This window comes from Pseudoliparis swirei, chromosome 16 (genome assembly GCF_029220125.1).
Source record: "Pseudoliparis swirei isolate HS2019 ecotype Mariana Trench chromosome 16, NWPU_hadal_v1, whole genome shotgun sequence".
NCBI classification, from domain to species: domain Eukaryota; kingdom Metazoa; phylum Chordata; class Actinopteri; order Perciformes; family Liparidae; genus Pseudoliparis; species Pseudoliparis swirei.
This window is the reverse complement of record NC_079403.1, coordinates 6,335,744-6,362,369: the sequence shown is the minus strand read 5'-3', so window position 1 is coordinate 6,362,369 and position 26,626 is coordinate 6,335,744. Positions and strand designations below refer to the sequence as shown.

The following is a 26,626-nucleotide window of genomic DNA, read 5'->3' as shown; positions in this document are numbered from 1 at the left end:
TGCGATTAATCGCGATTAATTAATCGCAATTTCAAACTGTGCGATTAATTAGTTAATTTTTTTTAATCGATTGACAGCCCTAATAAATATATATATATATTATTATAATAATTTGTTTTGCTATATCTCAAATGAAATTGTATTCCTCCTGATTCTTGTGTTTGAAAAAAGCCCTTGCAGTGTCAGAGTATTGAATAAAAAATGGGTCCAATATTTATTTTGATGACTATAGAGCCAAATAATCGGTGATATTCTGTGTTCTGGTTCAGGTTTCCTATTGGCTGAATGGACTCAGAGGAGTAAAGCGGACCAGTGGCTAAACCAGCGTGACACTGACACAGGAAACTGACTGAAAGGGGGCGTGTCCTCTCTGAACCGCAGCCACATGTCAACAGAGGATGATCATTCTCTAAAACTGGTTACATCTAATAATTCTTTATCATATAATCTTTTCCTGACCCCAACCAAGTAGTCTATCACTAGTAGGGGACTACACAGGTGCACTGATTGGCCATTATGCTTGACGTTCAAAGGAGAACGCATGAAAAATAACAAGAAAATGTTGTTAATATCATATGAACAATAATTATAGTACTATACTTCAGTAATGTGTTTTCTATCCAAGTGGATGTGTGGGCGGCTTTTAGTTAATTTGACGTTCCACCCACAACTATAATTCATTTGTGTTGATAAAGGAGAAATCAATTAATTAATGCACAATCACTCACTTTTTAAAATGTAAAATAACAATTAGCCAACTGAAAAGTGTTATGTTGTATCATTGATGGGATTTGCTCGTCAACCCGAGTGAAAAAAACCAAGAGGTAGTAAACTGAACAATAAACCCACGTTTTACCGAAATAAATATTGGAAAAATAGTTATTTTGTCACTTGTAATAATGCTGATTGCATCAACTTAATGACTTCTTACTATAGTTAAAAATTATCATGAATTTAACTCCCACAACATTACTTTAAACCACTGTTGTAGGCAATTAACACTTGCCAAAAGAAGCCGTTTTATTTTTAGGGATATTTAATGAGGAGACCGGGTAACTGATTCAGGATTTTTTTTTAAAAGATGATATACAAACCTAATTCTTCAAGCATAATTTAAATTTAACCCATCAAAAAAACAAGTTACACTTGAATTAGTTGTGCTGTCAAATCTTTGTGTCAGTTATGATCAGATGTGTGTCCATAAGATACTCTGAAATACCTTTTTAGATCTATCCAGAGTAGCTGAGGGGGTTTGACCCCGCCCTTTATTTCCCACTACGGCGCTCATTCCAAGTATACACATCAACAACCGTGAGACTGCGGAGCAAGAAAACAACGTCAAATATTAAAACGTGAACACGCTAAGCCACAGCGCGGCCGCTCGGCTGGAATGTCAGGAAACAGACTGCGGCCTTCCTGTCACCAGCAGAAATAGTTGTCATACATCGGAGGCATCACCATCCCCTCCCTCGCCTGCTCCGTCTCCACTCCAATAAGCGGCGGATTGTTTGCGGAGAAAAAAAGGGGAGGAAAAAAAAAAGAAGAAAATAGAAATCCATTTGTAAAGCCTGGCTGTGTCTATTTGCATGGCGATGAAGGCCCCGAGTGTTCCAACGGGTCCCAGACAATAGAGCCAGTGTTTGTTCTTCCCCGGGAAGTTTGAGAAGGCCCGATCCGAGGAGAGGAGGAGGAGGAGAAGAAGAAAAGGGGAGGGGGATTAAGGCATTGTGGAAAAACCACTCGCATTCGCTTCTGCTATTGTGGTGACAGAATCGCTCTCCAGTACCAGGGCGCTTAGTTAAGCAGATTGTGTTCCTTCACACCCCATGAGATGATCTCTCTCGGCGGCGGTTGGTGACGAGTGGCTCGTGGGGGAGGGGGGGGGTGGCGATCGGCAGAAGCACGCGGAGACAGGTGGGTGTGGGTGGTGGACATCCTGTCAGAGATTTTGTGTTTTTTTCGTCAGAGAAAATGCAATTTAATGATATTTTATTTCCAGGAAAGGATGTATAGAGAAAACAAAGAGGGTAAATATATTTTGAATATAAAAGCAGCGGCAGAAGGGAAATATGAGATATACATAATACCTTGAAGAGTCCAACGTGTGTGTGTGTGTGTGTGGGGGGGTTCTTTGTGTTTGTCACAGTGAGAAATAAGCATCTTTTGAGATGGCGTCTTGCTTTTTTGTTTGTTGTCTTCGGACCTTCAGAAATCGCTGACTGTCACTTTTTTACTTTGTGGAGGAAAGAAGGTAACCAAAAAAATGTAATCTTCGTTTCCCAAAGTGATTATTCAGAGTCTTGTTGTGAATTTGAGGATGCTGCATTGATACGCTAACATTTTGACTTTCCCATATCGAGTGACTGACCTCTCTGGAGTATTATGAAGCTCCTATCCTTCAGCTCATTCCACTTTTTTTGGAAATTGAGTGATAACTTTTATGTTTTCCAGATTTTTCTTCAACAAGTGGAGCGTTTAAATAATAATTGTAACAGTTTCCGAGACCTTTCCGTTCAGGATGTCTAATAATTTGCTCGACTTATTCAAAGGCGGCAGACAGCGAGGCGCAAGTAGCCGAACAATGACGTTAATCCTGTGTCGATAATTGCCTGTCGTTAAAAAATAACCACTTTCGGCATCGCTTAATTGTTTTTGATGAAAAAGGAGGACAAAATAATAATAATGCGAGGAAGTCCTAACGCTGATAATTATCAGAGGAAATTCAGAACACTTTGCTTAAAAATATATAATGATTTCCAGTTAATACAAGTAATAAAAAAATAACAAACAAACGACTTCCCAGCGAGTCTGCGTGACTGCTCGGCGTTCCCCCGTCGCTCCGTCTCCGTCTCCGGACTCATTTGAGCTCCTGAATTAGGGAACATGAACTGTTGTCTCACGGAGCCGAACGGTAAACAGCAGGGTCCCACGAGACGCTCCCAAATGACTAATTAGCTACACGTCGTCTCGGAAGGGTGAACTTGAAGAAGCGAGGCTGAACAGATGGATTTGCCTTCGAGGCTCCAGATAGCGACAGAGTCTAAATTCAAAGAAACGTGGACTTTTCTTTTTTTTTAAATATATTTCTCCTTGAGATGCTGGAAAAACAACATAATGAATGCTCAAATAGTTAGCATTAGTTAGCATATTGACGTGTCGTTCACAATGTCAGAGCAGATTTTTCCTTTTATTGCCACTTGTAGAACATTTTTAACGGCATCCTCGAACCATTTCTATAACAGAGCGACACTTTATTAACTAATAATAATAATAATGCATTGCCACTTTCATTTCACTGCACACCCTGTGTGTGTATGTGACAAATAAAAACATCTTGATCTTGATCTTGATCTTGATGAGACGACACTGAGCTCGTACGTAGGGCTGCTGGGAATGGGAGGAAGGCCTATCGGAGCTAATGAATGGCTGTCAACCACAGGGCACCCTGCACGTCATGGAGAAACAAGCTTTTCTTTGGAAAGGAGAGAATTGATCATGTAGAGTTAAGTGTTTCTCGGGGGTATTATTAGTTTCTCATGACTCGCCTCCGGGCATATACTCCAGCTCGTGGCACCTGATTGATTTCCGTTTTTTAAGGCTTGTCCACTATGTATAGATTTATCGTTTTTTTGTTTTTTGTATCTGACTTTGACAGAGCCACAATTATGATCAAGTACTATCAAGTTAGCTGTCACACAAGGACACATAGTACCGTCGCTATTTACAGACCAGGAGCGGGACGTTTTTTTTGTTGGGTTTTCTCATTATTTCCCCCAGGATGTCATCACTTATTTCTAGAAAGGGCCATCTTGTTAAATTGGCACCCAAACATCTGGAGTGGAGACCTGTGCCCTATTCTATCATCAGTAGAGGCTGACACCCTCCAGGAAGGACTTTTTTGTAGTTTTTTTTTTAAAGCAGCCTCCTTGGCAGCCGAACCGTTGCTCAGAGTAACATCATGGAGGGCTGTTGTCGAGCGTCGGCTCAGGGCGCGTGTGCTTGGCAGCGCCCACGAAAAGACCGTCACGGCTCACGATTCACTGGCCACTAATTGGACTGTCACTCCGCGGCAACGCTGGCAGATTTGAATCTGGCCCTCTGTGAAGACATAAACGCACGAGCACAAACTCTCTCATTCACGGGTCTTCTCTTCGAAAATTTAATTTCAGAAAAAAAGAAAGCAGACGTCGGTAATTGATTTTACGCCGGCCCCATTACAAATGGATCTTGGCAGCTCATTTAGGTTTACAAGATTAAACATGAACATTATGAGCTGTTAGGCATTAACGCCGCAACTCCTCCTAACCGCCGCCACGACGTCCTGAAGTACAAACTCTGAATCTCCACCGGGACCAGCCATGCTAGAGATGCGGCACTCTCTGGATTAAAGCGTCCACATATTCGTGACTCGATATGTTACGCGATGACATTACAGTGTCGGAAAAGCTCTATTAGAAGGACGAAGAATTACGGCCGTGGTGTCTCCCTCGCCCTTAATAACGTCTGATCCCCCCCGATGGGTGATGTATGGTTTGCTGGTCGACTGGAGAGCAGTAAAGTCGGGCTCAGGGTTTTTAGCGTCCAGACAAGTGATGTGTGTGTCGCTTCGCCAACAAGCGGAAGAGAAACATCTGAAACGGAGCGTCGCCTTGTAGCTTCCAGGCAAAACACATTATCATACTCAAATGAATTGCTAATTGACTGAAGACAAAATAAAAAGGTGAGATTGACGCCAGAAATCACACCAGGGATATTTCCCGTGTGTTTGATAGTGATGCGTTTGACACCCGGATCTTTATCGCCGCTAGAAGAAAGAAAAATTGAAGAAAAGACGCCTGCAGTTGATCCGTTTTATCGAAAAGTTTGAATTGATGAATTGGTTTGAAGTTCAACTTCGTTAACTTTGACGGGGGCGGTCTCAAGATATCGTATTTGTGTTGTCGCGACTAATTTGCTGTCCGGTCTGACTTTCGTTGTCCTTTTACTCTTGACCCCCCCCCCTCCCCTCGGTGGACATTATAATTGCATCGATTCCACTCGTAGTTTGTCGGAGGCATGTGTGTGTCTCTGTTTTTTTCCCTTCTGTGTCCGGTGAGACACTGATCTAATTAGAAATCTTCATTAGTCAGCTGCAGAGTGCAGTGTCATGCTTTAGGAATGATGCCCCCCCCCCCCCTCCACCCCAGTGAAACACAAGGCAGGGCCTTGTCTGGATCCAAAACCGAGAAACAGCAGGAAGCGAAAGAAAAGGGGGTTGTTTTGGACAAAGGGTTTCCCTTTCTGCGATCCCTGATCTGGTTTTCTTGCTTGAATTTGTTATGCATCCGAGTTGCTGTTGCGCAACACATTTGACATAGCTCCATCTAGATGTCATCGTAGAGTTCAGCCGAGCCCCACGGCCTTCAACGACGACGTCATCGTGTCAACAAAAAAAATGTGTTTGACTCTATTAATTTCTTAAAGAAGGGAGTATTGTTTTCACAGTTCAACTAGCATTATTCAAGCTGAAGATTGACTCAAATGAAACAGCATATGGACTGTTCCTCCTGTATTACATTGTAATAAGGTCTCCACAGCCGATGATTGTCTGCAGTCTGTTATGGTGACACACGTAACTCCACCAAATGTGAGCAGCACAATGAGTTGTTTGTCTGGTGGTGTCAATGTTTTGGAGGTAATGTTTGTATTTGTGCAAATAAATGAAGCTGCACATTTACATACAACAAAAAAGATTTCAACCATGTATCCACGACATTTTAAACATTTGAACCTTTTGTCAAATACGTATAGCTAGCATCTGTTATGCCAGCTAACGTCAATTATTTAAAGACAATTAAAAATCTTATTCTTTTTATCAGTCAAGTGAACAACTCTAGAATATTTGCACATAACTCCCAAGAAACTGCCGATATACTCCCTGAGGTACAAGAGTACGCAGCACAGTTTTTATTCATTTTCTGCATTTAAACTCTTTCAAGTTCGATTTGACTTCCATGTGCGCGACTTTTTACGAAATACAGAATACATTACACATAAGTATTCACAGCGTTGTCAAATCAAACGGCACCATTTTTGGATTATACAGCGCAACACATTTAAATTTCCTCATTTAACAAACTGCATTGCTGGAAATTCCTCACTACAGCCATTAATTAAACCGCTAACTTTTTTTTTATTTCAGAGACTATGAGCGTGCATACAAAGCGCATCTTAACGAGATGGGATACGCCGCTGCCGGGACCATGAATCACCGCGCCGCTGAATGAGGCCGCTGGTTGTACTGGACCGGTGAACCCTCCGTCCTCTGTCCACTCACCATGGGGATCGCAGAGGAGAGGGCAGTGAGAGTGAGCATGGCGAGTGTTCTGGCCGTGGTCACGGTCTTTTCTCTGATTCCTGGCGGCGTGCTGAGCGATACGAGAGGCACTCAGGGTGTGGAAGCCCAACAATTGGCCCAAGGGTCCACTCATCTGCACCGTCGCCTGAAGAGAGGCTGGATCTGGAAACAGCTGTTTGTCCCCGAGGAAGATCCCACTCCTCGTGTTATTGGCCAGGTACTATTTCGGATGGACTGTCCTCTCCAATGTCCTTGACACGCTATAGTTACCTTCGCATTGAAAATGCCGGAAGGTTATGTTTTGATCGCCGTGTATTTATTTATTTATTTATTTGTATGCGTGTTATTCGCAAAACTCAAAAAGTATTGAACCGAATCGCATGAAATTTGGTGGGATGATTGTTTATTATCCGGGGACCAGTTGATTAGATTTTGGGATCGATCGGGTCAAAGGTCAAGGTCAAAGGTCATGAACAGGTCAAATCTTCTTGAATCACATGGAATTTGGTGGGATGATTGGTTATTATCCGGGGACCATTTGATTAGATTTTGGGATCAATCGGGTCAAAGGTCAAGGTCATGGAAACGTCAAAACCTTTTTTTTTACCATAGCACGATACATTTTTGTCCAATTGGCATGCAACTAATGCCAAAATGTTCATAATTCAATGCCCAATATTGTGATATGCGAAGGTATGCGCTCTACCGAGTGCCTGTTCTAGTTCTCTTTGGAAAAGCTGTTTTTTTGGGGCTATTTTTTTTACATCCAGCTCTTCTTTTTCTCACAGCTCAAAACCGACTACGACCGAGGTGAGCTTTCCATCAAGTACATACTGTCGGGTGAAGGGGCCGGAGACGCGTTTGAGATCGACGAGTATTCCGGGGAGATCTGGGCTCTGAAGAAGCTCGACCGGGAGGAAAAGGCTTTCTACGTCCTCCGGGCCCAGGCTATCAACAGGAGGTCCAATGAACCCGAGGAACCCGAGTCGGAGTTCATCATCAAGGTGCAGGACATCAATGACAATGCCCCGCAGTTCCAGAACGAACCGTATGTGTCCAGCATCCCTGAGATGTGTCCAACTGGTATGTCTTTGTCAAATGATAGGAACGTTTTAACAGTAAAAAGCAAAGGCAAGTTAAATGACATTTAAAGGGTGTTTTTAACCACAAAAAACATGTTTTATGTGAGTTTCAAAGAAAACTGAACATTCAACAGCAACATCTGTTTCTTAGAGTCTCTCTAAATGTCCATATTACTCGGGATAATCCACAGAGCCCCCTTACTGAGATCAGCTTTTAGTACTTTTGATGTCCAGACTGAAATATCTTGCTCATTAGGCCAGAGGAACATTGGTACAGATATTACTCCAAGTTGACCCCCTTACTTTTCACCGAGCAGCAACATCTAAATGTGTTCTTCTTTGGTTTGTGACAAAAACAAAATCATGGAATTAGTTTTGTGCTAATGAGCAAATCCATCTTATTCATTAAAACCTGGTTTTGGTAAGACCTGCATTGTATTTGAAAATATCATTTGCACAAACAAGTGATTAATTTTTTTACGTGTAAAAAAAAGTTCAATATTTGCTACTTAACCGATAGAATAGTTGCAATTGGCTTTATTGTTTTTTGAAGCTTATGCTTTTAAAATTAATTTTCTTAATTTAAAATATAGACTGAAGACAATGAACAAAAGGTGATATGAATGTCTGTCACCTTTCCCCATTCAGGAAGTTAAAAGTATTACATTCTGACTTGTAGCTCGGATGCCTTTATGGATACATTTCTTATATAATGTTATTAAAACCACTGCCCGTTCATACCACAAACATTACCATTTCAATTTATATGTAATCTGCTTTTGCAGCGTAATATCTCACTCGCAATAAATCATCACGCGTTTGACTCGGAGAAAGAAAGCGAGAGGGTGCAGGCTGAAATGCCGCGGTACAGCCGCGCCGGTGGAGGAAAAAGAACAAGAGAGTGCTTTCAGGGGAGGTGTTGGTGGTGGCGGTGGTGGTGGGGGGGGGGGGGGGAGCACAAGATGGACGAGGACTGTGGGAGAGGATATGGTCAGTGGAGAAAAGGGTAGTAAGTGTGAAAGATTGAGAGGCCCAACTGAACGAGAATGCGATGGAGAGAAAACGAGCAGCAGGTGGACGGCGAGAGAGACGTCGCCGTAGGGCACACACACACACACACACACACACACACACACCTGCACAGCCTCCCCCCTCTCCCTCCTATTGTCAACATCCCTCCCTGAACCCTACCTCAACCCCCCCCCAGACAGACAGACCCTGCAGGATTGAGGCGTAATCACTTGATTTCCCCGTCGACTGGGACTTCCGCCCGATCTAACTCTGACTGTGTGACCCCCTCCTTCCCCCCACCACCACCACCACCACCCCCCAACAGGGACCACAGTGGCCCAGGTGACGGCCACAGACGCCGACGATCCCATGTTCGGAAACAACGCCAAGCTCATCTACTCCGTCCTCCAGGGGGAGCCCTACTTCTCCGTGGAGCCGAAGACGGGTACCACTTTTTGTTGTTGTTGTTGTTGTTTGAACTGCCGCTGACTTCCCGTCGTCAGGGGCGGACGCCGCACAAAATCCTCCGAGGGAGATCGTGGCGGTGCAGACATAATGTTTAACTTCATACCGAGTGGGCTTTAAAAAAAATGTAAAAAACAATCAGAAGGGGCAGAAATGTTTTTCCAATCTCAGACTCCGGAGACTGAAATCCGTTTTTTTTTGTCGTCCGCTTCCTCCCTCTGGTCCTCATCACAGTGACAGGTCACTCACTATCACTTTGAAATGGTATAAATTCCCTCACGGCAGCGTTGTTTCTTTAAACAACGACTCACAGATTGAGCTTTATGCTGTTTTGAAGCCATCGGGGGAATGTGTGAGTGTTTACACCCCGACGAGGAGTCTGGTTCCAGTCAAGCCAATGCGTGCACATTTACACTACTTGTATGTGTGTGTGCGTGTGTGTGTGTGTGTGATACAGAGGTCAGCTGCAGCACTTCCCACACACATTGTTGACCTCAACTGTGAAGAGTTGGGGAAGGGCATTATTAGTGTCGGAGAAATGTTAACATGGAAATGATCGCACTGTGAAGAAGGGTAACTAACTTTTTGGGGGGACTCGACGGTTCATTGCCGAGAGGGCAGCAGTCAGTGTGAGTCCGTTCTGCTCATGGCTTCAGTTAACCTGTGAGGAGGATACGTGTTGTATTATTCAGATTCTATAAAAATACTAAAACCGCGAACAAATTGATCCTTGGAGCAAATCTGTCTTTCCAAAGTTGGATGTATATTATTCCTCTGCGTGATAGAGCTCCGTTGTTCGGCCGAATGTGCCAAACCCTCAATGAGGAGCATTGTTCCTCCGGTGGACTTTACACGAGAAGCATTTCGGCCATCGCCGTCTTCCCCGCCGAGTACGACGGAATGCTAAATATGAATTTTTTTCAAATATGCAAACGATTTATAAGGGGACAAAAAAGTGTTTCAATCAACATCTATGAAGTGAAAACACAGAGAAAGGGTTACAGTTGTAGGACGACTCCCACACCGGGAGATCTGTCGATCACAACGGGACCATAATTTAAAAAATGAACATCGTGCTGTGTTGAACAACTGTCGATTCAGACCGTAAACTCAGATTCAAAACGTTTACTGAGTAACTAATCAAGTGAGAAGTCATTTTCTGATGGATTTCTATACAACCAGAGCTCTTTTTGTTGAAGGCTCCTCCCCCTTTGGCTTCACTTTTCAGAGCAGACGGTTTCATCCCACTGCTGTTCTTCCATTGCAAAGCACATTGGCACTTCACAGCCCTGATAATGTTAAATATCTATCAAATGTGTAATATTCCGCTGCTAAAACTATCTCCCAACAAACACCCTATGTAAACTACCCCCCAACAAACACCCTATGTAAATTACCCCCCAACAAACACCATATGTAAACTACCCCCCAACAAACACCCTATGTAAACTATCCCCTAACAAAATCACTATTTAAACTATCCCCCATAAAACTCACTATTTAGTCTTTTTGTGTCACATTTTCACTTTAAAACCTTGAAAAAATATTCAAGACGGAAAAATACATATTTGTTTCTGCTCTTTACAGGAAGAGAATAAAACATTTGTATGCTTAAAAAAGCAATTTTTAATAATCCGCTGCTAAAACTATCCAACAAACACACTATTTCATCCTTTATGTCCCATTTTCTACAAAAGGTGTCCAGCTATATATAAAAAAAGAAACTTTAAAACCTAAAATATGCAAGATGGACAGACACATATTTGTTTTTGCTCTTTCCACAAAGAAAATGTAAGAAAAAAACATGTGTATGCTAAAAAAAGGGAAGTGAGGCGTGTTCCCAATACAACTAATCACAGATATTTAAAGGCTGCCGCAAAACGTCTTCAAACTCACGATGAGATGAACGAGTCGCGGCTTCTCGGGCAAATAAAGCGTCACATTTTCTGGATTCCAATAGTTCTGTTTGCTCTGGCCCACAACCAGCCAGAAGAAGCATGACTCACTTCAAAGCCCTCTTGATAAAACCACGTATCAATCCACTGTGCACACTTTAAATGCATCGTGACATCCTGGAAGACGACTTGAGGCGAAGTTCACTCACATTTCTTTTTTTTTCGTCGTCGGCCTCCCACGTGAACCTCTCGTCTCCCCCCCCCCCCCCCCCGCAGGGACCATCGTGACGTCGTGGCCCAACATGGACCGCGAGGCCAGAGAGCAGTACCTGGTGGTGGTGCAGGTGGAGGACATGCTCGGTCTCGGCGGCGGTTACTCCGCCTCCACCACCGTCACCGTCAGCCTGACGGACGTCAACGACAACGGGCCCACCTTCCAGCACCGTGAGTCACTCCCCACGAGTCACACACACACACACACACACCGGGCCACACACACACACGAGGCTGGAATTAAAAAGGAGACAGTCGAGGAATGAAAGAGAAAGAGAGAGGGGGGGAAATGAGAGGGGGATGCTCCTCTTCGCGTCGCCCACTGGATGAATTTAATCATTCACACATGAAAGGACATTTGTCATGACCTTTAGAAACAAACCTGGGCTTCTCAGTGATGAACCTCACTAAATGAATGCCCCGGGAGGAAATCCATTCTGTGGTAATGAGACAGCGAGGATGATACCGTTAACTATTAATGTCACATTCACATTCATTGCCGGCGCTACTGTATCCTTAGGATTCGACGGTTGAGTCAAAAGGCCTTTATAAATATTGCATGAGCACACTTCACTCTGAGCTGCGCCCTCTGTTTTGTAACATAATTGGTAATTATTATTATTTTTTCTCTCCCAGGAGCAGCTTGGTTGCTGTTAGGCTCCTCCCACTTTGGGCAGCCATCCAAATAGAGTCCCTCAAAGACACAATCTCATTTCCTCATCTTCTTGACCCTCCGCCACAATGTTCTCCCGTCTTATCACGTCACACACGAGCAATTAGCAACTTTTATTTCTCGCTCCGCAGGCGCAGAACATTTTTTTTCCATAAAGAAACTTTTTTTTCTTTCTCGCATTCCATGCTGCAAAACTGTCGTTCGGTATCATCGAGATTTTTGAAATCCCTTTTCCGATCGTAATTATTTTTAAGCGTCCTTGTTTCTTCAGACCTCTACACCTTTTCCGTCCCCGAAAATGCGCCGGTGGGCACCGCGGTGGGCCGGATCATGGCTCGGGATGGAGACACCGGGATCAATGCCAGGATGACCTACAGTCTGGAGGACCTGGAGGAGAGCTCCACCTTTATCATCGAAACGGACCCGGTGACGCAGGAGGGACTGGTTCTGCTCGCCAAGGTGAGAATGCACACGCGCTGCCACATCGCCTCGCTCTAATTCATCCGTTTGATTTGGTCTCATTTTAATCTGATGTCTCAAGGGCGGCAGTGTAGCTCAACGTGGGCCGTTGGGTTCCGAGACATTATTTCTCACAAAGAAAACTCCTTTCTAATTAGGCGTCGGGGATTTTAATTAACATTACAGACATCGACGAGAACAAAATAAAAATGAATCATTACGGCTGATGGAGGAGGGGCAGGCGGCACATCCTTGCACTTTGTTCACACACACACACACACACACACACACACACACACATACAGACAGCTGGCAGACACAACAAAGCCGACCAGACGCAGTGTAGACGAGCCTTGGCACGAGGACCCGGCAGTCACACACACTCACACACACCTGGCAGAGTGGTGGACTCCTCTTCAGGTCACGAGCGAACAGCAGCATCATCGTGATGCTGCTGTTTTCACCTGAAAACTGAAAGCTAGGCTTCATCTCTATTTGATCATTGCACATCCGCTGAAATGAGCCAGTTTGTATCCAAATGGACATCGGCCTGTGAGAGACGTCCACGACAAGCAGCCACATGAGTTCACTTACTGGTGCACTTGTTTCATGGAGTGGGTCTGTGGGAGAGGGCTGAAGTATTGCTCTTTTTCGAAACCTTCACAATAAAGCAAGATTAGACAATTTTTGAAAAAAATGCTCATTTTCAAGAATATCTTGTTGCTAACTTTTGATTTCTTAACAAAAAAGAAACGCAAAAAAACGTTGTAAATGATAAAAAATAACTAATTAAATAAAATAGAAAAGAATAAATGAATAAAATAAAATGAATAAATAAAATTAAATAAATTAAAGACAAAGCACCAGAAGAAAATATATAGTAAATTAAATTAATATGGGGGTCATCATTCGCTTAATTTTTTATCAATTCTCTTCAGGTCAGCTGAGAACATTACTCATCTTTTCCTTGTATACAGTCCATTTTCCCCAGTGTTGTTCATGGGATCCTGCTTTGATCCCTAGGAAGAGAATACATTTTTTCCATAGAGTATATTTCCTCTACAATGTCGAGCCACTGTTGGAGGGCCACTTTTCAACCAACACATTTTCACCATTTGAATGCTGCAGCAGATAAAGATGGGGCTAAATGTAGTGTACTTTATATTCTGCTGGGTAACTTAATCCCTACAAATGCGTTTATTCTTGTGTATATATATATATTTATTACTGAAGTACAAGTGCTTGAGTTAATGTTACATTCTATCACCCGACACTCGTAAATATATTACTTGTGCTTCCCACGTACGGTATTCTTCTTCATAGCGCAGGAGAATTCAATTTAGATGCCGTGATAATGAAATAAAAACATTATTGACTCTGTCTCTGAATCATTTTTGGAAATGCAATAATGGTTTGCGTGCTGTTTTCTTATTACTGGGATCGCAATGTTCGAAAAAAAAGAAATCTATTAAACGGCATTATTTAAGCGCAGACTCGCAGCTGGTAACTTATTGACATTGACGAAACAATTCCATAACATCGAGTTAGGAGTCGTGTCCTGCTCCCTCGGGAATAATCATCCGTCTTCAATTCAAGTCGGCGAAGCATCTTTGGAAAGCTGTTCCTCTTTAAGTCTGCTTAACGGTGACGGACCGGGTGTTCCCCCGCTTATAAGAGCCACCGTATTAATATGAATCGTAAAAATAAACTCTTTTTTTCGTCACAGCCTTTGGACTACGAAACCAAAAGGCGATTCGTCATGGCCGCCGAGGCGGTCAACGACCACGTGGACACTCGTTTCCTGCCTCTGGACGAGTTCAGGGACAGGACGACGCTCAAGATCATGGTGGAGGACGTGGACGAGCCGCCCGTCTTCCTGTCGGCGCCCCACGAGTGGAAAATCCACGAAAACGCCGCCGTGGGAACCGTGGTCGGCAGCGTCGACGCCAGAGACACCGACGCCGTCGACAACCCTGTCAGGTACACGGTAGACGTGAACCCTCTAAAGCAGGGAGAATGGCACCTCCCGACCCCCCGCGAGCACTGATAACAACGAGGTGGAGGCCCGAGCTGGCGGGGGCGTCAAAAAAAAAATTATTCCATTAAGATTTTTTTTTTTTTAAAGCTACTGGGTGCACCCATTTTTACCCTTGATCTCTGGATACCCTCTACATGGTCATATTTATCTCACATTACGTTAGTAGGAGAATGCTCCCTCCGCCCCCTCCCTCCGCCCCCCCGCTGAATAACTCACGGCGTTTCTTTTTTATTCTTTTTTTTTCTCATACCTCACAGGCTTTTCTTTCTTTCCATCTATCGCCGCGGTATTATCACAAAGCGACGTGACTGGGACATTGGGGATGTAATAACGGCGGAACGTGAGATTTTTGAAGTCATTTGCAACTGGGGCACGTTGCAGAGGAGACATCAGCGGCGCCGCTGCCTTGTAGTCCATCTCAGCAGAGCTTAAGAGTGGCAGGTGCTGCACATCATCCCCCCCCCCCCCCCCCCCCCCGAGCCCGCCGTGTATTACCGTCCCTTCGGAAACAGTGTCTCGTTGATTAATAACACCGGGCCTGACATTTTAGGGCTTTTTTTCCACAGCGCGCCGCTAAATATGATGAAGTCTTTGTTTCGGTCAGATTGGCTCATTTTCCGTGTTGTTGTTGTTGTCTCGCAGAAGTGATTCATTACAGTGTGTTTCACTCCTTGTTAGCCTAATTCAGCATGGTGCTACGATTACTTATATTAATGAGGCCTAAACAGGTAAGGCGTGTCTCACATGAACAAATCTGTTTGGTGTGTGGATGATAAATGTACGGTTTTCGTTTTATTCACGTTTATTTTTAAATAACACGAAATAATCGCCGGCCTTGAATAACTATCACTAAACTACACACCGTGATCTGTGTAACATGCTCTTATTATTCATTCCACAATTCAGATATTTTACAAGATAAGAAGGTTTTTTAATCCCATTTTCTCGCTGAAGACGAATATAAACGGTCCGCGGTCAGGTTATGAAACAATATCAAATTCGAACGACTGAAATAAATACATCAGATTGTGCCCATGCCATCTGTGTGAGATGCTTTGTTTTCTCAGTGTTGTTGTCTCACCCGCTTGTGTTGCGTACTCTCTTTGTTGGATATCTGTCAACACGTTTTTTCCTTTTTTAAATGAGCAGTTTGCCTAATTAATCTCCCCGTGGTCTCACGATGTTTTGTTGGCCCAGAAAAGCAACTCCACTGCTAAATGTGCGTCTCTCTCTCTGGTTTTTTTTTTCTTCCAGATATTCGATTGACAAAAGGAGCGATGCCGCGAAAGCTTTCAGAATAGACCCAAACAATGGAACTATAACTGTCGCTAAAGCTTTGGATCGGGAGACGGACGACTGGCACAATGTGACCGTTGAAGCTCGGGAAACGAGTAAGGAGAAGGTCCACGGCTCCTTGTTGATGTAGCCAACCGAGAGCTTATTTATCTTCCCCCGTGGAACCTGTTCAGAATATATTAACAGCAATGTGTTGATCTTTGTCTCCAGCCAGACGCACCTCGGGGGGGTACAGCGGTTGTCTGATGTAATGTGGAAAGATTATGCAGCTAATGAACTAGTTTGGAGAAGAAGAAGAACATGTAGTTGGCCGTAACACCCAAACAATACATGTAGAGGTTGAGAGTGCGTGAAAACTATAGTTAACAAGTGTGCAGAGAGGTCTTAACAGATAAAAAGGTAAAGTCATTAATAAATGGTCCAAATAGTTCAACGTCCTTCAAATGTGCCGCAACACGAGCGATCAGTGGGCCTGTGCAAGCTTAATCAAAACCACTGGGTTAGGTTTAGGAACATATCCTAATTGTATTTGTTGTGTATTTTATTAAGTCAATCATTGGAATACAATACAATATTGTTCTATATAATATACAAAACAAAAAGACTGAAAGACTAAAAGACTAGTAAAAATAACAATGCAATTTACGGAACAAGTGAATGAGAACAGCCTGAATTATTAGCTAAAAGTAATGAGTAAACAATTTAAATAGTTATGTATAAGTGTTTGATAAGTAATAAGAGTCAATTAAATTAAATAAGAGTCAATTAAGTAAATTACTAGTGATGCGACTAATGCAAATTTGTTGTGTGCTAAAAAATGTCAAATCTCAAAAGCAAAAGTGTGAAATAACATCCAGTTTTAAATAATTGTAACAAGAGGACGTATCAAGAAGAGGGATCTCTTCAAAAGGGTCGGGGGTCACTGATCCAGAGGGACGCCAAAAAACAAATCTTCTTCTAAATAAATTTAATTTCCACTTTCTTCGTTTGCAAGAAGCCATAAAAAACGTCTGAAAGTAGAAGCATTCATCAGTGTTAAGTATGATGTTGACCGAGCTTTGAGAAAGCCTTTTTATGAGACATGTACCCATTGGACTCCAGCTAATGTCTATCTTCACTCCTGCAGCGCTCAACCATTTATCCTCCTCCGCGGTGGTGTTCGTCAAAGTGCTGGACATAAACGACAATGTGCCGCAGCTGGCGAGAGATTACCGGCCGTTTATCTGCGAGGGAACACAGGCGGGAGAAGTATGTATATTACGACGCACCGACGTTCATGATTTACTGTACAGGAGCTTTGAGAATTCACGGCTAACGTTTTCACGGCCAACGTTTTCACGGCTAACGTTTTCATCCTGCAACATGTCGTGTTGCGTCAATGCTCTCCCGAGGAGACGACAGCTCGACGCCACAATGTGCCGTCGGTCGATGAATGATAACCTGAGTGTCTTTCTGAGAAACACAAACGGAATCCGGTTTGTGTTTTCTCAGAAATGTGTCCTTTGTGTGTCTCTCAGCTCATTCAGCTGCTCGGTGTCGTCGACCCCGACGACCCCGTCGGAGGACACCACTTCTACTTCTCCATGGTCTCTGAGGAGCACATCAATCCAAACTTCACCATCAGAGACAATCAAGGTTATCTTCACTTAGCAATGTAACCACACTAACACGAGAACTGCAAGCCTGCAGGAGGCCTTACATAATAACCCATGTATAAAAAACTAAAACATGCACCGTTGGCCAACTATTAACTTCTATTTCCCCCATTCACTTCCTCCATGGTTAATGACATCATAGCAGACACTGTGTAAACTGTATAAGGATAACTTCATGCAAGCTTGACTACAGTGGTTCTTATATTGGTACAAAATGATCTGACTGTTGCATTGAGGTGCTAAAAATTGCTAAGTTGCACGAGAATGTGTTTTGGATGTCTGATTTGAGTTTTAAAAAAGGAGCAAAAAAAAGAAACACTGAATGAAAGTCCTGAATGTAAATTAAATCAAAGTAAAAGTAGAAAAGTATTGGCACCAAAATATACTTTAAGTACCATAAATCAAACCCACTTTCAGCATATGATTGTGTTCCTATTAATTAATGCATTCCGATGCTAGCATCATTGATGCTACGCCTAGTGTCGGTCTGTGTGCTAAGCTAACGGCGCTCAGCATGAACTAAACGTGTTTCCTCAGCACGTTTCATCTTGCAAATTCATACGTTTTGTGTTTCGGAGGCTTTTAGGCTGCGGGACACACGCGAAGACGTGAAACCAGACGAAGCTTATACTTAAAGTCCCATTTGGAGGACTGAGCTGCGGCTTAACCGCAACCTGCGTGAGCAAAACACAGTGGCACTACTGTCTGACAAAGGCAAAATGAAGGAGTAGTGTTATGATTGCAAGAAATTTGAATTTAAATGAACACTTTGTACCCGCAAGTGTTTTTTTGTTTTTTTAGAGGTAGGTTGTGTTTCGTGTGTGTGTGTGTGTGTGTGTGACAGCCCCTTGAGTATGTAAATTAGAAGAGTGTTTGCCTTGTGGGTGGTCAACCTTTCCTCAAAGTTTATAATGGAAATGGGAAGCAGATATTTGATTGTTCCGAATACGTTGGAATGAAATGCAGCAGGGAAGTCGAGCTGGTGGGGAGCCGTGCGACCAGGAAAATAATAATGAATCCCCCATTAAATAACGATTATTCAACTTCCAAAAAGTTATTGACAGAGGAATTGTTATTGTTATTATCAGAAACAGATTTTCCAAAAATGTACATTTTACACGCTCTGAAAACGGCACGGTAAAGAAATATAAAACCTCTGTCGGCTTCATCTTCAGACAACACGGCCGGCATCGTGGCACGCAGGAGTTCCTTCACACGCAGGGATCGGACCCACTACCTCCTGCCCGTCGTGGTGACGGACAGCGGCTCGCCGCCGCTCTCCAGCACCAGCACGCTGACCATCAGTGTGTGCAGCTGCCAGCCCGCTGGACACTGTCCCACAGGGGGGGTGGAGGCCCTCGCCCTGTCCATGGGGGTCAGCATGCGGACCTTGTTGGGGCTCCTGGTCTGCCTCGTCACACTCGCAGGTGAGGAGGCACAGGTTTATTTAGGTCCAGAATATCCATCTGTGATGTAATAAGGATCTTTTTTTTTTTTGGGTGAGTGGGCTGCTGGGAAGCACCCAGGGACCACCTTGGGGTTTAGTACTTCACTCTAGGACACTTTGACAGACAGGAGGAGGAGCTGGCTGGGGTTACCCCCACATGAGAAACACAAAGACAAGAAAAAAATCACATTTAAGGCGTAACATTAATTAATCTTAATAAAAGACGTTGAAATATAAAGCCCCAAAACCAATGAAATCCAGCTTCATGGTTTTTCTTTAACTTCCAATCTGTTTCATTTAACATATACAGTGGGTACGGAAAGTATTCAGACCCCTTTACATGTTTCACTCTTTGTTTCATTGCAGCCATTTGCTAAAATCAAAAAGAGTTCATTTTAATTCTCATTAATGTACTCAGCACCCCATCTTGACAGAAAAAAACCTGAAAAACAGAATGGAGACATTTCTGTTTTTCTTTTTTAATAAATTTGCAAAGATTTCTCCATTTCTGTTTTTTTCTGTCAAGATGGGGTGCTGAGTGAACATTAATGAGAAATAAAATGAACTTTTTTGATTTTAGCAAATGGCTGCAATGAAACAAAGAGTGACACATTTAAAGGAGTCTGAATACTTTCCGTACCCACTGTAAAAAACAGATTATTAGTTTTTTGGGGTGGGTGTTAGGTTGTAGTCAATTTTATGTATACTTGTATATGTAAATAAGGAAGTCTCATGTTTTAAATAATGCATATAGAAAGATAATTTACATTGGGAATATTAGATTTTCCTTTAACTTCCAATCCATTTAACATATATAAACCAGATTATTCGTTTTTTGGGTTGGGTGTTAGATTGTAGTCGACTTTCTGTACACATGCACATGTAAATAAGGAAGTCTTATGTTTTAAATAATGCATATAGAAAGATAATTTACATAGGGATTATTTGGGAGGAATATTCTGATGAATGTATTATAAAAGCAGAGAAAAGTATGATCACTGTATTATATTTGTAACTGTAAGGTTGATTTTATGATGTTTTATTGTTATCATAACTATAGGATGTTGATGGTATGAATGAGATGCTTTTATTATGGGAGAGGTGCGTTTCTCTTGAGATCGTGCCTGTTTTTCTGTTTAAGCTCTTATTCTGAAAGGTCTGGGTTAAAATACTGAATTTTGAAATAGATTTAAAGGTTACTATTGATAAATATCTCTCTTCATGTAATTCTGCATCGCTACAGCTGACGTCTGGAGCAATTTGAGTGCAAGAGACACACAGCAGGAGGATTATATCCAGTAGAAGCCAATACGATTACACAAGGCTAAAGAATTCAAAAGTGTTTTCACATAGTCATCCAGAGGTGTCGTTTCTGGAGTTTGGCATCTTCGTACATCTTTGTCGAACAGCCAATTTTAAAAAATGCAGCTGCAGAATCAGCAAAGATTATATTCTGCCAATTCTTTTGGGGGCGAGACTTTTACTCCAAACCTCCGAGAGACGTGAGAGGCATTTTGCAAGTTTGTTTTGTTTACTCAAATGAAGTGAAGAGTACGAGCCGATTGTTTTCTGTTCTGCGCCGTGGCCTCACCAAAGATTTCACCAAAAACATTGACAATCTTGAATATTGCCAGACATTTTATAATGAATTCCCTTATAATCCTCAGAGATTCAGGTAACCAATCTCTTAATAAATCTGTATATTTTGATATATTGATTGATGGGTAGGTGGATGGATGTCGATCCCACCGATATATTGTTGTAATTAAAAGTCATTCTTTTTCAGCGGATCTGTTGAGCTAGAGCAGCTCCGCCTCACGTAATGTCGGCAAGTACATAAGCGTGTGTTCAACAGCAGGACTTTTCATTAACATATTTGCTCTTCCATCCGATTCCCTGTTTTTACTCACCAAGCGTGGCTTTAACACCGACTTTTAAAAATGCCGAAAGCTTGCAGCGCCATGATGTCAGGTAATGAGCGTACTGGTTGCAATACATCAGGAGCAATGCCACCCAGGGACACTGATGGGTTTGCATAGCGAAGAGCTTCATTATGACCTCGGCTGCTTTGTGTCCCCTCTGTGCCCATCACATGAAAGATTAATGACGATACCTGCCATGCTAACATTCTGCCGGATGAAAAAACACGGCGGAATAAAATAAACACTCCTTTAGCATCCTGTGCCACGTGGAGCAAATATAGAAAGTCTTTATGAGTGAGCCGGAATAAAAACATGTTATCGTCTAATTTGCGTTAATTTTGGATTTGTTCCCGCTAAACACGTTCCAGAAAAACAAATCCGGCGGCCATTTAGAAGCCTCGCTCCATCGGGCACCCGAGATGCTTCTTCTTCCTTTTTTACATTTTTTTATCCTCATCCCACCGAGCTCAGGCCCTGGTGTTTGACGGTAATGATCTCCCGCTGTGTCGTGTCTGCAGCGCTGTCGCTTCTCATGCTGGCGGTGAGGAGGCACAGGCGGAAGCAGCGGGGGGGATCGCAGGTGGAGGCGAAGGATCTGGAGCTGCCGGAGACGGTGTCGCAGAAGGTGCTGTATTACGGAGAGGCGGCGGGCGGCGGGCGGCGGGCCGACCGGGACTTCCGCCGCCCCGCCGTCCCATTGCGCCGCCACCCGAGGAGGCGGGAGCGGAGGCTGCGCCGGGAGGACGTCAGGGCGAGCATACGCATGTCCCTCAGAGAATCCCACCTCATCGGGCCGGACGACGACGTCTTCCGGCAGTTCATCCTGGACCGGCTGGCTGAGGCGGATCAGGACGCTCACGCTCCTCCGTTCGACTGCCTGAGGACGTACGCCTACGAGGGGGCGGGGTCCCCCACGGGGTCCCTGAGCTCACTGGAGTCCTTCGCTTTGGAGCTGGAACCTGAGCAACCCGTTTGTAGTCCCAGACCCTTCGTGGTTAAACTCACCCCGTGGTGCGGGGGAGGAGAGGAAGACACCATCTTCTGAGGTGCTCTTCTTCTTCTTCTCCTTGTTTCTCTAATCTTACCTGTGTATGACTATAATATGACCTCTAGGCGCTGCACTTGACCCTCAGCACTTGCTCCCCGAGAAGAACCAAATGGAGACCGAGCGAGTCCATTTCGCCTTGTTTGTTCTTTTGTTGGTTTTTAATTCCAAAATGTTGCACATTGGCACGTTTTTAGCTTTCTTTGAGACGTACTCTGCCAGGTCTCGTCTCAGCACCCCCGAAAAACATAGAAACGTTCTGGTGAACAAACACGACTTCCACAGAAATTCTTCACACTTGTTACTGCCAGCCTCGGCTCCTTCAGTCCTTTTATAAGCAAACATAATGTTATATTGATCAAGTTGTCATATTGCTTATTGATAATGACATACACGCTGTATTGTCCAGATTGTGTAAATACAATCAAAACCGGTTCCAGCTTGTAAACCGGTCCGGAAACAATTGACCCAACTCGATGATGGACCAATTAAAATGAGCTTCATGAGTGACATGAAGTTCTACTTGAAGGAAAGCTTCAACAATTTTAGAAAGATCGGTTTTTTTTCTCCCTTTTCTGGCCCAGAGTGAGACGAGATGAGTGATACCACTCTTATGTAGGGACGTTAAATATGAAGTGATAGCAGCCTGTTAGCTTAGCATAAATAAACTCCTCCTTTAAGAGGCGTTGGGATGTTCTCCTTTTCTTCTGTTTAGCTGTAGCTCCGTATTTATCAAATTAAACATGAGATTGGCATCTCATTCTCAAATTACTCTATTACGCTATTTCTCTCACGATTAAATAAATCCATAATATTAATAATTGCACTGATGCCATACGTATTTGGTCTGTTTTTTTTTGTTCGCTCTATTTTTATTGTGTTTTTCCCGACAAGTGACCTTTTATGGTTGTGCAAATAGTGTCCGTTGGTTAAAATCATGTTGAGGGTACAAACATGTGAGTTACACTCCAGAAAATGCAGTTAGTTCAACCAAAAGTAAGTGTTTGTGTTATGTGTGAGATGATGTAAGAATATAAGAATTACTTTGAAGTCAGAGTCCAATACGAGCTCTCCTTCGAGCTCTGGACTGAGAAGAGTTGCATGGCGTCTCGGCTGGAATCTGCATCTGAACACAGCGACTCTGTGGAGAGCCGTCTTTGTTGGCTGGAAAACCAAAACAATGAATTTTAAAAAGGCCAAAGAACTCCTCAAGATGAGAGGAAATGCGACGTCGGTGACGAGTCGTTGTTGGTTCATCTCGACGAGAGGCGGCTTAACACTGCACATCCTCGCCTGATCCATTCTTGATTAAAGCCGCCCTCACCGAGCACTTCATGTAATCAAACTTTAATCGTAAGGTGGATTGTTTTTAATCTGTCACATGGGTTGATCTTCAGGGCATTGACAAACAAAGAGTGCAACGATATGACTCGTGCTTTAGTTATTACATTTATTACAGTGTGAAACTATTACACTTATTGTATAATACCTACAGTATTGCTGACCTGTGAAATGCACAATTCTGATACTATTTGTAATATTTACTTCTTTTTTTTATCATGTTTCATATTTGGTATTTTTGCTGAGAACAGTTTGTACTGTACAGTTTGTGTATTTGTATTTTACATTCTGAAATTATATAAATTAACGCGTATCTTCCTTTTTTTTAAAAGAAATTTTGTTTCCCCGATGAGTTGACACACAGAAGGGCTTTTCATTAAAAATGAACTCTTTAACATCATAATGCTGCATGATAAGACTTTCTGCTTTTCGTTGAGTGACGAGAGAGAGAGAGAGAGAGCATGGGTGATAAAACCACAAAAAATAAGAGCGAGAGAAGAGAAAAAGACTTGATTTTAAATGTTCAAAGAGTGAAACTCAACAGCTGCAGAGCTGTGAAGAAAATAACGTATACAGCGTCTGGCCTCTCTTCTATTTTTTCTCGTGGTCATTTACAGTATTATTGGCAAACACGATGGCATTTGTTGTGTGGGCGGCTGACTCGAGGTAATTGCATGGAGCTCGGGTCCAGCCCCCCTTCACCTTCCAGTCCACTAATTGGGCCGTCTGCAAAGGTCGGCTCTTTAGACCAGAGAGAGCATGCAGTTCTCACCGACGGAAAAACTAAACACAAATATATTTATACACACCAATTTGGAAAGTGGTGGGAAAGCCTCGAGGTGGGAGACAATATGAAGGAAACGACTAATCGCTTGAATCTAGTCCGCTCTTCCTTACCTGCCACTTGTATGATGACAATATCCAGACTCAAAGAGAGAGAGACGTTACAACCCGGCTCAGAGACTGCAACATGGATTAGAGATGGGTTAAAAAATGATAGAAAGACATTTATTTTAAGAACACAACCAGCTTAAACACACAAAACAAATGAGCTGTAGTGTCCGCCACAGGAGAGCAGCCAACCAGTCAAGGGAGCGACCTCTGTCTACAGGTGTTGCCTTTTTATTGTCCAGGTTCAGGTGTGGCTCATCAGCTGAGGAACAGCCTGAAAGACAAAACACAAAGCAAACAGGACCCAGACCCCTAGTGGAAGGGAGGGGTCATCACATCACCCTCCATAAAAACACTGTTCCCACCAGGAATACTGACTTTTTAATCCACACTACATAGATTTCATATTTACAGATTTCACAGCAAACCAGCAACTCCAACATGTGGAGGAGCATCGACGAGTGAGAGCTGAGAAGCAAGGAAGGCCAGAGAGATTACAATGGAAAATGGAATAGCATCAGATTGAAGAGAAAGGTTTCTCAGGAGGGAGGGTTCATGCATACAGATAAAGGAAGGAGTGGTAAACACACATAACTGGAATTTCCATAATTACCAAACTGAACTACCATAAGCGCCAATCCAAAGTAGCATCCAGAAGGTTCCTCGGCTAACTAGCCAACCAAGTCGTCCACAGACGCACAAAGAGGCAACCCAACTACAACACCAACCAAGGCATGAGGTACAGTGCTTACGGTCACAGTAACAGTTCACCACACCCCTCCTTTTACTACCAACCAATACAAACAATGACCTACTGCACACTGGAGTCTTCAGGTTCAACGTTATCCAACTACCTAGACACCCAACGGGCTGTGCAATGCTCTTATTACCGAGTCCAGAATTATCTCAAACATAACCATGAACACAAGAACCGGAATACAAAACATGCAGGAAAGCAGAAAACACACAAATCAGTGAACCAAGGCACAGTAAAGGCTTCCAGTTTCCAACAGCATCCAATCCAAACCTGACGAACAACCAGAGCTCTAGTAACTCCTACAGAGTTCTCAAGATTGTCTCCACAGAAGCCATCACAGCCATCGCTACCGTCTTGTCCCTCCAGCTGCCTAACCACAACTAAGTAAGATCCCCCCGAGTCTTCAGGTGTTACTTGTGGTGGATACTCATGCACTAAAACCCGCAGGATCGGTTAAGCCACCGTAGACTGGCAACCCACCGGCAAAACAAAAGAAGCAGCTCCTGCTGTTGGAAAGAATCTATTGTGCCATTTCTTTTGAGACGAAATCATTGTCTCTCGCCGGTTTCTAAAGACGCAGGTGCTCTCAAAGAAAAGGTATTTTTAAAGTCCGTCCAAACCAATCTTCACAGTCAGACACGGAGGGTATTGGCTGTGCCCACAAAATGCTGTGTTATAATTCCCTTTTTCAAAAAGTGCCTTAATGTCAAAAGTCATTCAGCTTCTGGTGTCATTTAACCTTCTGGATTTCTGTCATTACCCATGGTGAATATCACGGGTAATTTAACCTAACAGCTCCTTTCTTTGTGTAATTATACCCATTACAACAACGTGAAGGATTTCGCTCCGTCAACTGTCTCTGTCCTCTCCACAGGTTATGGATTCAGCTCTTCTTTTCAAACCCGGTGCCAAACTCATCGCAAAGCAGCACAATGCTCACCGGAGGGTCTTTTGAGAGGGGGACTCTCACTCGACAGACAGCGAGCTGATTGAAAAGACGCCTGAGTGGATTTTGAGACATATTTTAGGATTTAAAAAGAGAAAATTAAAATAATTAACAACATGTGCGCCCTCGAGGTTCGGCTGATCAGATCATTCATTGGCGACTTGGTAATGTGAATGTAATTAAAGAATATGAAGGTAAAGACAGGGCGTTATTCTGAACATCCCAACACTTTATTATTGTCTTTTAATCATTTGTATCCAACAAAACTCAATGAGTTGAATGGCCAATATGTATAATATTGATTTTTTTTCTTCACATAACATATATTGGCCATATTGCCAGCATTTTAAATTAATGATGACCCTGAACAATGCGAGCGAGGGGGGGGAGGATTAGAGCGGTCCATAAATTAGGCCTCTGTGTCTTATATCTGATCCCTGCTCGTACAGATGCTTGGGAAGATGAAGATAAGATGACTGGTTGAGGAGGAGTACATGTGAATACTGCGTATGAGACTTAACAACACTCACCACCCTTATAATATTCACCAGCATGGGCCTGTACACACCAGGCTGTTCTCACACCACCACGTGCGCCGGTGTCAAATCCGACAGCAAATGTGTTAAAAGATTATCCAAACTTTAATATTTTGGGGATTTTACAGAATACATTTCCTGCAAGTTGCTTCTTGTGAGCCTTCGCCACTCGGGTCCATTAATGAGCTGCTTTTCCTCTATGTGACGAGACGTGGGGATTGTCACACTTTGAAAATAAATTAATAATGCTGTGCTAAAAACTAGTTTTTGCTGCTCACCAGAGGCCAATTGGTGGCTGTTTGGGGGTGGGGGAGGGGAGGGGGGGGGGGGTGTAATACGCGGCCTCGTTTACAAGACAGTTGATCGTTTCATATGATGCCTCAGGGAACTCGATTATTGTAAGACTATTTGGGCTCAAGCTGAATTTTGTTTTGGGCTGATGGATCTGGACGAAGAAACCGTTGAAAATAAAACGTTGAAGAAATGTCTATCTGCTATCAGGATGCTAACTCTTAGCCTGGGACATGCATCATTTAATCTTAAATCTTTTATCGTGT

The 26,626-nt window shown here is 43.2% G+C and overlaps 1 protein-coding gene across 1 annotated transcript; it reads left to right on the top strand.

The window, feature by feature from the left end:
• The first annotated feature begins 1,830 nt into the window (after window positions 1–1,830).
• On the top strand, window positions 1,831–23,257 carry cdh19 (cadherin 19, type 2). The gene is made up of 12 exons (XM_056434585.1): window positions 1,831–1,914; window positions 6,182–6,554; window positions 7,126–7,420; window positions 8,756–8,875; window positions 11,067–11,234; window positions 12,008–12,195; window positions 13,922–14,175; window positions 15,488–15,624; window positions 16,656–16,777; window positions 17,047–17,164; window positions 18,360–18,611; window positions 21,072–23,257. Exons 2-12 carry the CDS (start codon window positions 6,318–6,320, stop codon window positions 21,596–21,598), a joined length of 2,418 nt encoding a protein of 805 aa, XP_056290560.1. The 5' UTR covers window positions 1,831–1,914; window positions 6,182–6,317; the 3' UTR covers window positions 21,599–23,257.
• The last annotated feature ends 3,369 nt before the right edge of the window (window positions 23,258–26,626 follow it).

What these genes read in the sequence shown, in the direction of transcription:
- cdh19 (XM_056434585.1), top strand. Translation starts at nt 6,318, where the DNA reads ATGGGGATCGCAGAGGAGAGGGCAGTGAGAGTGAGCATGGCGAGTGTT. An exon ending in CTCCGTGGAGCCGAAGACGG is followed by an intron (nt 8,876 to 11,066) that starts GTACCACTTTTT and finishes CCCCCCCCGCAG; the next exon opens with GGACCATCGTGACGTCGTGG. An exon ending in CGGGCCCACCTTCCAGCACC is followed by an intron (nt 11,235 to 12,007) that starts GTGAGTCACTCC and finishes TTGTTTCTTCAG; the next exon opens with ACCTCTACACCTTTTCCGTC.